Below are 16,276 nucleotides of genomic sequence, written 5' to 3'. Positions count from 1 at the left end.
TTGAACACAGCATTCAACGAACGGTTGAGATGGAATGAGAAACACATGTAGGAAACACAAACACGTGTGGGGATTGGTTAGAACCCGTGCTTCAAATCTCGTTGGAGGCTAGTATATTCCTATTATATGAAAATGTAAATGGAAATTGTGAGTGCAAACTACGTGCGGCATAGTTTTCTCCAACCGTTAGACTAGATGACCTTAGCCATCATGATGGAAATTCAAGTCAGTCTAGTATTCCAATTTAAAAAATATAATACATACGTAATTAGGTTGCTCAACAAATGCAAAGAAAAGGACCCATGTCTGAACAAGTATTGGACATGGGTTCCTCAGTTGGCCTTTCTTTGTACCAAATTTTACACTGGCCGCAGACCAAGTGCAACCCTTTTTTATTTGGGTTTAATTAGTACTAGTCACGTAGCATAAAGGAAACACCACACGGGCAGTTCTGAATTCTGATAACAATTAAAGGAAAACAATTTAAGAAAATCTACATTTCGCGTTCCTTTGACTCAAGGAATTACACAAGACCTTGGCTGTGCAAACACAAAATTCAATATTAGAGATTTTTTGTGTATCTCATCAATACATATTCCAATGATGCTTATCTTGAGGATCACTTTTAACCATTATAATTTGTGTTACAAGGTTAACATCTAATGTCATTCTTACAGGAAACAAAACCCATGCACATGTACGTTTTTATAATAAGAAATATAATATTTAACTTCTTTACTCTTTAGTTTATTTCTTTATATGCGCTAATCGCAACATGGATGGACAAAATCATAACCCGAACATAAACGGGAAACGAAATCCACCAACTTATTCTACATCAGAACCATTACATCATCTTAGTAAGGACGTTCTCCATTAAAGTTGCCTGGGGGATCATAACTGCAAATGACGAAGGTGCCCCCAGTGCTACATCTAACCTTAGCACACCCAAGACGGACCGATTTGCGCCACACCACCTGAGTGTAGTGCCCGCAAACAGCTCCTGCCCTACACGTATTCGAGTTGTAGTCGTAGTCTTTTTTCTCCCCTACCCACATATTCACAGAATCTGTGCCGGAGAGGTCACCACTACCCCAGGCAATATTCTCACCATAGCGTCCACCCGAGTGCACTAGTCTGCAATCGCCAGCTCTTTGATTAGCGTAGTTCTGAGCGTATCCCGCAACCGTGGGATCCCATTTCATAGGACCGACCCCCACTTTGGAACGAGCCGCATTGTGGGCGTTAATATAGTCTTGTGGGGAGTCTTGGGCTTGGGATACTTGCATCAGACCTACGCCTATTAGACACACTACTAGTAATGCAAGGTTGCACAACCCCATCTTCCCCTCTCTCTCTTTCTCTCTATAATTTTCTATAGGCAATATATTTGGTTTCCTTGATGAAACGTGAGACACATAGGTAGGGTATTTATAGGAAAAATATAGGAGAAAATGGATATAAAGCAAAACTTTGAAGCAAAAAAATAAAGAAATGTCATCAGTTTGGCTCAAATGTCATCAGACACACATTAATTAATGACTAATGTCTTAAGTTCTTTCATGATAACTATGGTGGAAAAAAAAGGAATAGAACAAGATTTGAAAATGAAGAAATGTTAGTGAGGTAACTTTGAAAGACTAAATTCACTATCTTACAATCTTTATCCTTGTTATAGTGAGACTATCTAAAAAGGTTTACTTAGCAAAAAAAAAAAAATCTACAATGGTTCCATTTTTCACCCTTGGAATGGGTGGTAGACCATAGGCCAATCCAAATGTATGTTTCATATATAATTAATAGTGGCATACAGAAGAGTTTTTGAGTCACCGATTACTTGAAAGCAGCTTGACACTACCATCACAAGAATAGAACAACAATGAAGGAAAAAATAGGCCCCAACGACTGGTTCAATTGCCCCTCGACTACAAACACTTGGGTCAATGAGGCTACTAAATGAATGATGGATGCTGAAATTTCTTTGGAAGCTAGGAAAATACGGAAAATTTGACTTTTGTTGGGACACTGGAAAAGTCCAAATTAAATATATTATTATCTTTCATCCTTAGGGTTCAGACCGTTGGATGACTTCCACTGGCACCATTGAGGTTTGGGAATGAAAATAGAGAGCCCTACTAGCCTTTCTAAGTTACTAAGGATTTCACCCTTACTAAGGTTCCTTAGGCGCACCTTGTGGCATCCAAAAAGTATGATCTGATACTTTAGGGTTGTAGAGGAGAAAATTCTATGTATGTTGAAATTTTTTTTTCAAATAAAGAGAGTAATTTTTCATAATTGAATTTTAATTCTAAGTTTGAGAGTGAGGTGGAAGTTCGGTATCCATCCTTTTTCAAAACCTTGGATCAAACTCAAAATAAATTGTTTTATGATTTTTTTCTTCTCTGAAATTTTCAATGGAATTTAGAGGGTTCAATTACCTGAAAGCAACTTGACACTAAGATCACGATAAGAGAACAATAATGATGGAACGACTCGTTCAATTGCTTCTCGACTACAAACACTTGGGTCAATGAGGCTGCTAAATGAATGATGGATGCTGAAATTTCTTTGGAAGTTAGGAAAATAGGAAAATTCTGCTGTGCAATCATATCAACGGCTGAGATTTGAAGTTATGCTTTAAAAATCATGGTGTGAAATAGCCTATATTTGACAGGCCAAGGTGTCAAAATTTTCATGGTTAAAATTTTGTTTTTGATGGACTGAAACCATCAAATTAATGGAAGATAGGAGAAATTTAATTTGATGTCTCTAAGCCATTGAATTGAAGAACATAAAAATTTCAACTGCCATGAACTGTCGAAATTTGGTTTCTAAAATTTATGGGCTTTGGCCCGTCAAAACTTTTAGTTTTCACATAGTGAATGATCCCTACAAAACATTCCCTAGGAGAATTCTGCTGTGCAATCCTGCCTTTCGACTTTTGTTGGAACACTGGAAAAGTCCAAATTAAAAATATTATCATCTTTCATCCTTAGGGTTCAGACCGTTGGATGACTTCCACTAGTACTATTGAGGTTTGCGAATGAAAAATAAAGAGCCCCACTAGCCTTTCTGTGTTAGTAAGGATTTCACCCTTACTAAGATTTCTTGGGCTCACCTTGTGGCATCGAAAAAGCTTGATCCGATGGTTTAGGGTTGTAGAGGAGAAAATTCTAAGAACGTTGAAATAAAAAATTTGAATAAAGATATTAATTTTTCACAGTTGAATTTTAATTCTAAGTTTGAGAGTGAGGTGGAAATTCGGTATCCGTCCTTTTTTAAAACCTTGGATCAAACTCAAAATAAATTGTTTTATGAATTTATTTTTATCTGAAATTTTCAATGGAATTTAGAGGGTTCAATTACCTGAAAGCAACTTGGCACTAAGATCACGAGAAGATAACAATAATAAAGGAAAAATAGGCCCCAACGACTGGTTCAATGGCTTCTCGATAATGTGTAAGGACCCCAAACACTTGTCATTAATGAAGTGGCCAAATGAATAATGGAATCTGAAATTTCTTTAGAAGGAAAATATGGAAGATTCTACTATGAGACAATGTCAACGGCGGAGATTTGAAGAGATGTTATGGGGAAACGATCCCTAGGAAACCTATATTTATCTGCCCATTTAATATATCGTTGAGAGATATTTTATTCACAAAAAATCAATCCGGGATTTCACATAATCCAAATGATTAGTGGCACAAAGCCTAAAGAGGATAGTATTGTAAATTAGGGACACCTTGATACACGTGCTTTCGTGTGATTGGTCGATTTTGGATTTTGTGAAAACATGAGTTGACTTTTTTGTAAGCTAAAGGAATTTCCCTTTTGTTAGACACTACAGAAGGCCAAAATATATTATTATCATGTGTCTTGTTAACGCACACGTTAAAGTGCAATAAATACACTTTAGAACTTTAACAAAATCCGATAGATAAACTTCAGAACTTTTATCGTCTTATTGACTTGGCACTCTCCTGACCGTTGAAAAGAGCCACAAGGAATCAGGAACGATCATGTTCATGATCAACTCTCATAATCAAACGATTAGCACTAACAAGTATGGCTTGCACCTTGTAGCTCAAAATCATAACACAACCATGGTCCGTGCACTTTAATCATGTGTAACTGCCTGACTTGTGCATTGTGAGCCGCATGAGATCATTTCAGAGATTGTGTAGATTTATTTTCTGATAATTTTTTACATTATATTCTTGTATATTATATCTTTTTTTATAAAGAAAATATAATTTTCTCATTGCAAAAGGATACAAGAAGGTACAAGGTATCTATCATTTTCATGCCAAATTAGGAAAAAAAAAATTTTGAAGCAGAAGATATCCAAATATTTGATTGATTTCTTCTGATTTTAATCTATCAATTAAATTATGCATGTAAGCCATTAACAAATACATAAATATAATAAGGGTATTGATTTGGTGCAAGGACATGGATGGGCCTCTCATGCATGCGTGGTGGTCATGTTTTTCATGAGGCTCAAACAAAAAATGCCCAAAAAAATAAATATATTTTTTCTACATAAATTGATGTAAGGCAAAATATAATATTCTAATTAGTTCATTGATTCTCAAAAAATACCAAACAAATGAATGTAAAAAACTTGTTGATTTACACAGAATACCAAATAATTAGAAAAATAAAGAGAAAACTCTTTAAAATATAAATTTTATTAATCAAATATGTCCCCGCATATGGAGTTACAATACTATTTATATAAAAGAGTCTTATTTCTGAAAAAACACGAAAATAGTCAAAATAGAAAAAATACTAAAAATAGTACAAAAAATTGAAATTAAGGATGAAAATAAATTCTACTTAACCTTAGAAATGAAAAGGAATCGACTGTGCATGATTTTGACTGGAAACAAATCATTTGTAGCACAAGTTCCTTGTAATACCCTCTAACATTGTTTAGACAGTTGAAAGAGTGCCACGTCAGTGATACAATAAAAATCTCACTTTTAAAAAATTAAGAGTTTAATAGCCATTCATTTTAAAGACATGGATCTAGCAAAAAAAAAAAAAAAAACCTTTCATTTCGATATTTTTTTAAATCAAATCTAAACCCTGATCACAAGAGAGTTGCGATGCTATCTTTTCATATTATGGTTCTCTCTCTTCCATGGAGAAAGTGCTACTGAGTACTACAGGGAATTGTACTACATACCATGGAGGATCCACTTCCATTTTGACTTTTATAGCTAAAGTAATTAACAAAACTAAACTTTTCTTAAATTAATAAAAAAAATTCTGAAAAATAGGGTGAACAAAGGAATTAGGTTTAAAATGAAAAATCCAAAAATCCATAGCTTTCTATAAATCTGGAAGATCTCGACTTTTCCATTCAAGAACAGATCTCCTCTTCAAATTATGCTAATAAATCCATTGCTAGTCTGAATCTGGGTCTTACCTGGACTTGTTGCACTACATTAGAAATTAAGAAATCCAATAAAACCGTCTCTATTCTTTCTGCCAATACAATAATGTGGTAGAAAGCTCACTCAGGATAGTATCAGGGGCAAAGTTGTAGGAAGCCAGTTTAGCATTTTTCTTCATTTTATACGGACTAGTCTAGCAAGCCTTGTTTAGGTTAGGATGCATGAATAGCTAGTGACTCATATAGCCATGTTGAAACGTTTATGATAGTTATTAGGCTCTAGTTAATTCTACCTAAGAGAAAAGTCAAATCCAGATGGACTTCTCTAGAAGCAATTTTTTTTCTTCTAAAATTAAAAATTTTGGTAAATTACCAATTTGTGAGCCGAATTTGACAAAATTATGATTCATGTTCATTTTAATTACCAAAACGTGAATATGGATAGGTTTTTCAAGTGACTTGATGGCATGTTTATAAAGTGACAATCTAACTGGGTTTTTTGGTAATTAAAAAGAACAGTGAGCAGAAATTGTAATTTCATCAAAAGTTGGTGGTGTTCTCCTAAATATCTCTAAAAAAATTTATTTATTTTTATTTTTTGATAATTTGGTGTCGTTGTAGACAGCGAACCAGGCCCATATGTGCGCTTTACCCATTCCTTAGACCATGGTCATGTCCAAGGACTAGTCGGGAGGCAAGTGCAACACCCGCACATCGCACGCACCAGGTAAGTGAGAGAGCACCCTCGTGGGTGGCCCCTAAGAAATTAATGATCATACTGGATATCAAACTCACAACTTATACACATGCGCGCACACACACACAAATCCTTTTATCTCAACACAGTCTGTTACATTATGGGTTATAACAGAGGCATGTGGAAGAACGATGACTTGGCTGGAAGCAACTTAAGAGTAATAGTTGGCCATGAGAAGAAAACAAAAATGAAGGGCCACCGCCGCCACCCTAGAGTCTACTTTAATTGCCTTTCCGTGAGGACTAGGGACTACTAACAGTTAGGCCGGGCAGCGTCAATGAATGAATAATATAGTGATGTCATCCAGCCCATAGTCGTCATCCTTATATGGGTTATAGCCATTGGATGAGCTTAAAAAACTTCTAAAGTGTGAAAAAAAGACTAGTTTTTTTTTTTTTTTTTTTGGGTGGAAAGATTTTTCTTATCTACAACGACTTTGACGTAGAGGCAGCAGGGATGAATCGTCAAACACATGTTTTGGGTACGGCTGGGATGTGATGAGAAACACATGTAGATGCATGATTGCACATGTAGATGCCGGATGGAATCACGAATGCCCATATCTCATCCCAATTAATAACGTGATAGACTGTGAAAGATGGACCATATCAATATAAAAAATGCTAAAGTGACTACCTATGACACTGTGTTCAACACTGTCACAACATCTAGCTGTCTCAGAACCATTGCGGCATTTAGGAAAATGCTGAACTGACCTCCGTGGACACGCGTTCAAAACTGCACTGACGTTACAGTGTGCAAAGAATCATAGATTTTTCACCTTGTATCTCGAGGAAAACAATCTAAGGTTCCGTATAAATTTTCATGTCAATGCATTGTTGAACACGGTCTCCAAGGAAGTCAGTGTAGGATGATTCATGCTTTTATGAGTGAAAATCATCTATGGCTCTGAGCGTACAGCTCCACGTCAACTCAATATCGAACACAGTGTCTTGCGAGTCACTTTGGCATTGTTCATCAATATAAGGTGTATCTCACACCTAACTTGAAATTCTAGATTTGCATCAATTAAATATGGGAAATGTTCAGCACCCTAAGTTTTACCACACACTTTAACAAACGTTTTTTGTCCTACATGGGTTAGAAGTTTTGGAATGAGCTGATTTTTGGTGAGGATGATCTCTATGATTAGAAGATCATCCTCCCCAAAAATCAGCCCATTTCGAAATGTTTAGCCCTATGTTTACACGTTGAAAAATCGTGGACCGTCCATTTTTTGTAAATCAATTTTGATGGGGTTAGAAGTTTTGGAATGAGCTGATTTTTGGTGAGGATGATCTCCTCATCATAGAGATCATCCTCACCAAAAATCAGCTCATTCCGAAACTTCTAACCCATGTAAGACAAAACGCGTTTGTTAAAGTGTGTGGTAAAACTTAGGGTGCCGAACGGGACCCATTAAATATATAACATTGGATTAATTATCTATCCATATTCATGAATTAGAATTCATCCCTGCCGTAGGCACGGACATCCTCTTTCAAGTTAAGGGGGGTAAAAGCGAAAAAAATAAAATTGGAAAAATATTATTAAAAAAAATTTGACATAAAAAAAGTAAAATATGAAAAATAATAAAGTTAATTAAAAGGGTAAAATAGAAAATATAGTAAAATTAGAGGAAGTGAAGAATAAATGAAATAACGTGGGTCCCAAAAAATTATAACTTGACTGAATGGGTATTATTAAAAAAAAATTAAAATTAAAAGGGTGAAAGAAAAAATATAGTGAAGTTAGAGGATGGGGCATCCTTTTTCAGGTTAAGGAGCTAAAAGTAAGAGATGAAAACTATTAAAGAGGTTGAAGAGAAAATATAATAAAATTAGAAAAGGTGAAGAATAAAATAAATAACGTGGGTCCCATTACACTATATCTTGATGGGAGGTTTAACCCACAAAATTGTAGATAATGGGAAGTTTGTGTCACACACAACTGTTCCAACTCAGTTGTGTTATATAAATATTTTGAATCTTATATAATTCAAATAGGATGTATCATAATAATCAATGAATCATCAATGAAGTCTATTCTTTTTTGAACGGCAGAGGTTCTAAACAATAGGCCCAACTAGTAGGGGTAAGCCAACTGGCCACTTGGAGCATCATATCTCGTCTAAATCCACCGAGTACATGCAATACCCCACAAACCACACATAACAGGCAAAGAGGGATAAATCCTTCTAGGTAGCCAATGAGGGGCTTGAACACAAGACCTCTCCCTTTTCTAGGGAATTCTTTTACACCAACATTTGAAAGTCATGCATCAAATGTGGGGGGCAAATTTGTAGCCCAATTTTCTTGTAGCTATTAACAATTAAGGGTGTGCCACATCATAAAATTAATAGTTGCGTCTAATCGTTTAAATTTAAGAATTTTCAATGATCGACAATTTTCAAACACTTTGATCTAAGCAAAGAAAAAAATTGATAGATATATATTATATATTTTCAAATTTGATATAAACCATGAGTTCAAGATTGAGTTGTTGTTTATTTTTATTTTTTTCTATTGGATGCTTCGTGGATCATAGAGTAATAGCTACAAAGAGTTATAGGGAAAATGAGCTACAAAGGATTTGCTCCTCAAAATGTGATTGGAGACTTAGAATGTCCCTATGTAGAAAATGGAATTACTTCTATATATAATTTTGTTACTGTAAGCTTAAGTACATCGTATGTTTAAGAATCCCTCTTATCTCAAATGACTATTTGATGGAGTTCCCTAATCGAGTTTTTTACTTCTAGTTGGAATTATTGATGTAGTTAGTCTCCCCTCTTGAGGTTTGTATCAGACAAACAATTGATAAAGGCAATCAGAGAGGGAACTATTCCTTAATGAGCACTGCCCAACTGACTTCTTATTCAGCAAGCCTGCTTATCGCCAACTCAATTTAAACTTAGAAACCAATTTTGGGGTTCAGACACATTTGAATGGACCCCTCATACATATATATATATATATATATATATATAATATATATATATATATATATATATATTATATATATATATATATAGATGCGTGTGTGTGTGTGTGTGTGCAACTTTCATCTGTCAAATTCCTAGATAAAGTGTTTTATATTATATGAGTTAAAATTTTCGGATTGAGATGATTTTTTTTTATGAGGATGATCTTTATGGTGAGGAGACTATCATGGCAAAAAATCAGTTTATTATGAAATTTCTAACCCTAGTTTATAAGTTGAAGAATCGTGAATCGTCAATTTTTAATCGTTAGTTTGTAACCATTTTTCATGAGACTAGAAATTTCAAAATGAGCTGATTTGTTGAGTATAGGCTTTCATCATCTTGTCTTGGTCTCAAGCATACCTGAGTCAGATCTAGAGACCAAGTTTTGAAACCATGGATATGTCCATACGTATGATTGGAGGCAAGCACCATGGGCGTGTTCAATAGTCCTAGTAGAAACCTTTAGTTGAAGTACAACCACCTTGAGGGAGACAATGCCTCGTAAATGCTACTTTATCCCTGTAGCAAAACCCATCTGTCACTTGTAGGATGATTCCTTCTCTGATAAAATAAATTAGGGGAAAGTGGTGATATCAAGATGTGTTGATATAATTAGGATATTTTATAATTATGATATACTGTTGTGTAGTAGGCATTGATATTAGTAAGTATGATATCATATCGTTAGTAGGTATTGATACCATACACTTTTTGTATAGGTTTGTGGTCCTAATAGTCAGGGTCGTGTTCGGGGAATAATAGAATCTCTCTTATTTTATATGGGGGCAAAGTCATGTCAACGAGAGTATGATAACAGGAGAAGCCCGACCAGTGGCAAAAAGGAAAGGAGATACGGTGATAAGAGAGATTTTGAATAAGAACGAGGTGTTACATGTTCAAGTTACAAGAGTTGGCTCTGAGAGTGCTCTGTCACAGATTGTTCGACTTGTCGAATCTGTAAAGATGGCCAAAGCTCCTGTGCAGAAGTTTGCTGATCGTATCTCAAAGTATTTTGTGCCTCTGGTAAGAATATAACTTTTTCCTCTCTTTCTTGTTTGGTCGATGTATAATTTTGTTTCAAGTCTTGACAATAATTAATATTTCATATTTTCAGGTTATTATCCTTTCATTCTTCAGTTGGAGCTATATTTCAAAGCATTGGAGAGTACACATGAGGTCAATGAATTATTCCATATTACTTTCATGTTTTTTATAGCTATATTTCAAAAGTCTTAGGATTTTAAAGTCCAATGAAAGTGATGAAATCAGCATTGAGTGGAGAAAGAATATTAGAGCTGGTGATTCTTGAGATTCATTTTGGTTTTAGCAAGCCATGTTATAAGTATCTAGATTAGATGGAAAATTTGAATATATAATGTTTTTTTATCTTCTTTATTATACTAATGCCGACCATTATGACTACAGTTCTCGCTCTAGTTATGTTCTATTTTACAATCTCAACTCAAATTTTTTAATTAATAATAGAAGTTATAAGGATTAATTTTATCTTTGCAGGTAAATTGCATTGTATTTGACAAGACAGGGACTCTCATCACTGGAAAGCCTGTAGTTGTCAACACAAGGCTCTTGCAAAACATGGTACTTCATGATTTCTATGAATTGGTTGCTGCAACAGAGGTAAGCCTCACTTTCTTTGCTTTTCACTTGTTCGTTCAAAGAAATCATTATTGTTAGTAATGGTTAAATAATGTTTAAAACTTGGGCTCAACTTATTAATATTTGCATTCTATTATTGACCAAAGCTAGCTGTATTCTTTGACATATTGCATTGTTGGTCTCAGACAGCGATTCAGTGCAGTTGATTTTGTCCCAAGAAAAAATCGATTTAGTTCACTTGAGTTTTTTTTTATTATCAAACTGATCAAACAAAGAATGACTTCAAAGAAGTTGGTATTCTATGATCTTATTAGGCAAACAGCGAGCACCCACTAGCCAAGGCCATTGTCGAGTTCGCCAAGAAATTCAGAGAATATGAGGAGAACAATGTCTGGCCAGAAGTACAAGAATTTCTCTCTATTACTGGCCATGGTGTGAAAGCTAAAGTTAAAAACAAGGAAATAATTGTGGGAAACAAGATTCTCATGTTGGATTCAAACATTCATGTTCCCGTCGATGCAGAAGATATTCTTGCAGAAGCTGAAGAGATGGCGCAAACCGGGATTCTGGTATCTATTGATGGGCAGGTAGTTGGAGTAATAGCCATATCCGATCCATTAAAACCGAGTGCTCAAGATGTTATATCCATTCCCAAGTCTATGAATGTGAGGAGCATTATGGTGACAGGTGACAATTGGGGCATGGCACATTCCATTGCTAAGGAGGTTGGGATTGAGATTGAGAGTGTTGTTGCTGAGGCCAAGCCTGACCAAAAAGCAGAGAAAGTAAAGGAGTTACAGGTATAAACATTAATCATATTTTGCATACGGTTGTTATCTTTGTGTGTTTAACAAATAAATACTTGTATTTGTTAGCTAATGTTCTTTATCCTTTTCCTACTGTGGAGTGTATATTGTCCTCCACTCTCGGGTGTGTCATACCCCAGTTAATCCCCGTGACCCTTTTATATTCATAGTTCTCCCCCTCACCAAAAGATCGTTCTTTTGGAGTAGTTCATTGGTTGACATGGTATCAGAGCACTAGGTTCATATAGGTCAGGGGTTCGATTCTTTCCACCCTTATGGATGAGGGGGAATGTTGAGTGTACATTTTCCTCCACTCTCGGGTGTGTCACACCTCAGTTAAGTCCCTGACCCTCTTATACTCATAGCTCTCCCCATCTCCTAAAGATGGTCTTTTGGAGTAGTTGGTCGGTTAACACCTACATTTGGAATTAATCTATATTTCCATCTTTTTTCTTCGTAACGTTTAACTTAGTGAATTTGAATTTGGGTTAACTTTATTTTAATATGATTTAATTATCTACAGAGTTCGGGCCTAACTGTGGCAATGGTTGGAGATGGAATCAACAACTCACCAGCCCTTGTGGCTGTTGATGTTGGAATGGCAATTGGTGCTCGTACAGACATCGCTATTGAGGCAACTGACATCGTCCTCATGAAGAGCAACTTGGAAGACGTGATAACTGCCATTGACCTCTCCAAGAAAACTTTTTCCCGCATTCGTTTGAACTACATTTGGGCTTTGGGTTACAATCTTCTCGGCATTCCGATTGCTGCTGGTGTCCTTTTCCCATCTACTAGATTCCGTCTACCTCCATGGATTGCTAGGGCTGCAATGGCAGCCTCATCAGTTAGTGTTGTTTGATGTTCTCTCTTGTTGAAGAATTATAGAAGACCCACGAGCTTGGACAACCTAGAGATTAGTGGGATCCAGGTTGAGTAACCAATCATGATATAGTTGCTTTAGCTTTGTATATATATATATTCATGTGTAATAGTTAAGTTTGCTGAAGACTAATATCTTGTCATGTTATTTTACTAGGTATTGAAGTTTGATGTAAGGTTTTTATGCTATGAACATAACTTACAGTAGCTAGTGATGCTCATCTGTTTATAAGAAAATGGATTTGGATTGAAGTTACTCTTGAGTGTTTATTAAACATTGTTTGAAGGCAATATATTGAAGTCATTCATAGTATTAATTATGATTTATTAACTTTCATAAGCCTACAACAGCGATGAAAAGAAATTGAAGAATACAAAAAGGCAATTGGTAACAAGCATCACATTTGCTTTTATCATGGAGGTAACGTACAACCCCAAAGAGTTTACCTATGATATTTCTATTATGGTTCGCCCCCACTAACAGCTATGTACTATATTGAGCAACGATCATTCCAAAATGAATATCATATGCTTATAAAAAAGTTTGACACAAGAACGACCGCTTTAAGCCGTCGTTTATATCAATTAATTAAATTTAAATTCGACAAAAAAAATGACGGGTTTGGGCCGTCGTTTTATTTTAAATGACCATATCCGTCGTTTTCTACAACAGTTTTTTGACACGTTCCAACCGTCGTTCACTAAAAACGACATCGATATTTACAACTACTCTTGCGACGGCGGGGGCTGTCATAGTTCTTAAAAAAACGACGGCTTTGGCCCGTCGTTTTTCGTCAAATATGACGTATATACATGCATATTCTAACTACAAGATATATTGTAGAAATTCAAATCTTACAAAGGGTTATTGAACTCAAATGGAATACCAAATTGGCAATCCAACACCACAACCATCTAGATTTCATGGAAAAAATTATATCCAAAAATTTTTATTTCTAAAATATATTTTTATTTCGGCTTGAACCACTGTTTTGAAAATATTTTTATCCTGACTGAAAATTATCTTTTTTAAGTTTATTTTTTTCCTCTAAAGTTCATAGTCTACATCCTTGTGACGTCAGATCATGATTTTATATGCATTGAACGACCCAAACTTTGCTAAGTCAATAAGGCTAGCCTTACCCTTCTTAGTACTCAAAGCCTAAAACGTTGGATAATCACGGGTGTTAAGTTCTTTTTAGTAATTTCTTAAAAAATACTAAATTTTAAGTGACGATTCCGCTGGATTCGGTGGATCCATGTTTGATTTGGCATTTTTGCTTCGCCATATCAGACAAGGAGTGGTAACACATATTGAAATGAGAATATTTTTTTTTTTTGAGAGATGTACAAAATGTTAAGTCACTTGCATCCTCAATAAGTGTATGATGAGATGACACATTTCTCCAATTGTTAGATCAACTTGATGATCTCAACCATCACGACACACGTGCTGTTTCGGTTGAATAAATCCAATATTAGGTTGCTAAACCGATGCGAAGAACTGGACTGGTATCCGAACAGTTAGCATGGGTTCAAGTATTTAAACCTTCATCATCAAGCCTTATGTGAATGATTTGGGGTTCTGTGAAAGAATCTTGCTCCAATATATATCAGGATTCATATAGTTATTTTATTTATTTTGAGTCAGTTTATTATTATTCTAAATTAGACATAGTTTTAAAGCCAGAACGCCTTTAGTTCTTCATTGAGTCGTGATAACCTGACTATCCACGTGGTATACTCAATGGACTACTTGACATGACAAGTTCGGGAAGCATAGATCTGCGCTCCTCGAGATACATGATTCTCTTGAGATACACTTTTTATAGGGAAGTGCAGCCGTGTATCCTGAGGAACGCAGATCTACCATTCCCAAACTTATCACGTCAGTCGATTGAGTTTGCCATGTGGGGTAGTCAGATTATCACAGTTCTTCTTCACCATGGACAGATAAAATGTTGCACCTCATAAGAAATATAATATATAACTTCATTTCCCTTGAATTTATGCATACCTATTAATCTACTAATAGCAGCATGGACGGCCAAAATTGAAATCGGCACATAAACAGGAAACACAATCCACCAACTTATTCTACATCAGAACCGTAATTAAATTAAATAAGAAACGCTCAGACATAAATGTCTTAGTAAGGATGTTCTCCTTGAAAGTTGCCTGGGGGGTCATAGCTGCATATGACAAAGGTACCCCCAGTGCTGCATCTAACCTTAGCACACCCAAGACGAACCGAATTTCGCCACACCACCTGAGTGTAGTGCAGGCATTCTCCCCCGTTACATGTGTTCGAGTTGTAATCGTAGTATTGTCTCTCCCCAACCCATAAGTTGACAGAATCTGTGCCAGAGAGGTCACCACTACTCCCGGCAAGATTCTCACCATAAGGTCCACTAGAGTGCATTAGATTGCAATCTCCAGCCCTCTGATTGGCGTAGCTCTGAGCGTACGCTTCAACGTTGGTGTCCCATGTCATTGGACCGACCCCCACTTGGGAACGAGCCGCGTTGTGGGCGTTAATGTAGTCTTGTGGGGAGTCTTGGGCTTGGGAGACTTGCATCAGAGCTAAGCCTATTAGACACACTACTAGTAATGCAAGCTTACACAACCCCATCTTCCCCTCTCTCTCTCTCTTTCTCTCTATAATTTAGTATAGGCAATATATTTGGTTTCGTTGATGAAACATGAAACACATGGGTAGGGTATTTATAGGAAAAAAATAGTGGAGAAAATGGATATAAACCTAAATTATAAAGGAAAAAAAGTTTAAAAGACTAAATTCCCCCCCCCCCCCCCCCCCCCCCCCGCATCCGCTCCCGCCCCCTTAAATTGGGTGGTAGAACTAAGGTCAATCCAATGTATGTTTCATATAAACAAGATTACTTGTAAAAGTGGCCTACAGAAGAGGTTTTAAGTTACCGATTACTTGAAAAGCTGCTTAACTTTAATAAGATCACAAGAAGAGAACAATAATGAAGGAAAAAACAGGCCCCAACGACTGGTTCAATTGCCTCTCGATGATGGCTGAGGACCACAAACACTGGGGTCGTCAATGAGACCGCTAGATGAATGATGGATGCTGAAATTTCTTTGGAAGCTAAGAAAAGACGGAAAATTCTGGCGTGCGACCATCGATGTCAACGGCCCAGATTTGAAGAGATACGCTGAGTAAAGGATACCTAGAAACCTATGTTTAGCCTCCCAGGTTAACCTTTCGTTGGACACAGAAAAGTCAAAAAAATAGATTAGATTATCACCATTCATGCTTAGGGTTCAGAGCGTCGGATGACCTTCGAGAGTATTGCAAGTTCCGAATCCCAAAGCACAATTGTAGTTTGCGAATGGAAGGTAAAAGGATGGAACTTTTTTAGAGTTCTAATTGGCATCTCAACTTTTATTTATTACACCTCAATTACTAAAATTATTTATCACTCTAATTAAAGATTAAAAAGCATCATTGAACATAAGACAGAGAATATATATATATATATATATAAGGGAATGCTAATACGAAGATTTCATGGGAACATTAACATTCTCTATCATTTTTTTTTCAATAATACTCCTATCCATTTTTATTTTTTAGTAAAAAAAAAAAAAATGGTATGTTGATATTTTACATAATAAATATATTTAGTATCCTTTAATAAATGCATTTATTTTGTTGATATTGATTATAAAAACATTTATTGCAAACAATGCATTTAAAATGTCTTAGTATTTATTATGTAAAAAATTAACCTACTTTTTTTTTTTTTTTTCACTAAAAGACATAATGGACAAGGGGTATTATTGAAAGAAGAATA

At 35.7% G+C, this 16,276-nt stretch overlaps 2 protein-coding genes and 1 pseudogene across 2 annotated transcripts; 1 reads left to right on the top strand and 2 right to left on the bottom strand.

Moving 5' to 3' along the window:
- Positions 1 to 702: 702 nt before the first annotated feature.
- Positions 703 to 1,358, bottom strand: LOC147382085 (pathogenesis-related protein 1-like). Its single transcript, XM_086429582.1, has one exon. The coding sequence runs from the start codon at positions 1,341 to 1,343 to the stop codon at positions 858 to 860; it is 486 nt and encodes a 161-aa protein (XP_086285708.1). The 5' UTR covers positions 1,344 to 1,358; the 3' UTR covers positions 703 to 857.
- Positions 1,359 to 6,261: 4,903 nt separating this feature from the next.
- On the top strand, positions 6,262 to 12,654 carry LOC147382084 (putative copper-transporting ATPase HMA5; annotated as a pseudogene).
- Positions 12,655 to 14,411: 1,757 nt separating this feature from the next.
- LOC147382083 (pathogenesis-related protein 1-like) lies at positions 14,412 to 15,151 on the bottom strand. The gene has a single exon (XM_086429581.1). It carries the CDS (start codon positions 15,082 to 15,084, stop codon positions 14,602 to 14,604), a length of 483 nt encoding a protein of 160 aa, XP_086285707.1. The 5' UTR covers positions 15,085 to 15,151; the 3' UTR covers positions 14,412 to 14,601.
- Between the last annotated feature and the right edge of the window lie 1,125 nt (positions 15,152 to 16,276).

Source organism: Akebia trifoliata, unplaced genomic scaffold (assembly GCF_017979445.1).
Source record: "Akebia trifoliata isolate Shusen 1 unplaced genomic scaffold, ASM1797944v1 Contig00047, whole genome shotgun sequence".
Classification (NCBI taxonomy): Eukaryota; Viridiplantae; Streptophyta; class Magnoliopsida; order Ranunculales; family Lardizabalaceae; genus Akebia; species Akebia trifoliata.
This window is presented reverse-complemented; position numbering and strand designations above follow the sequence as displayed.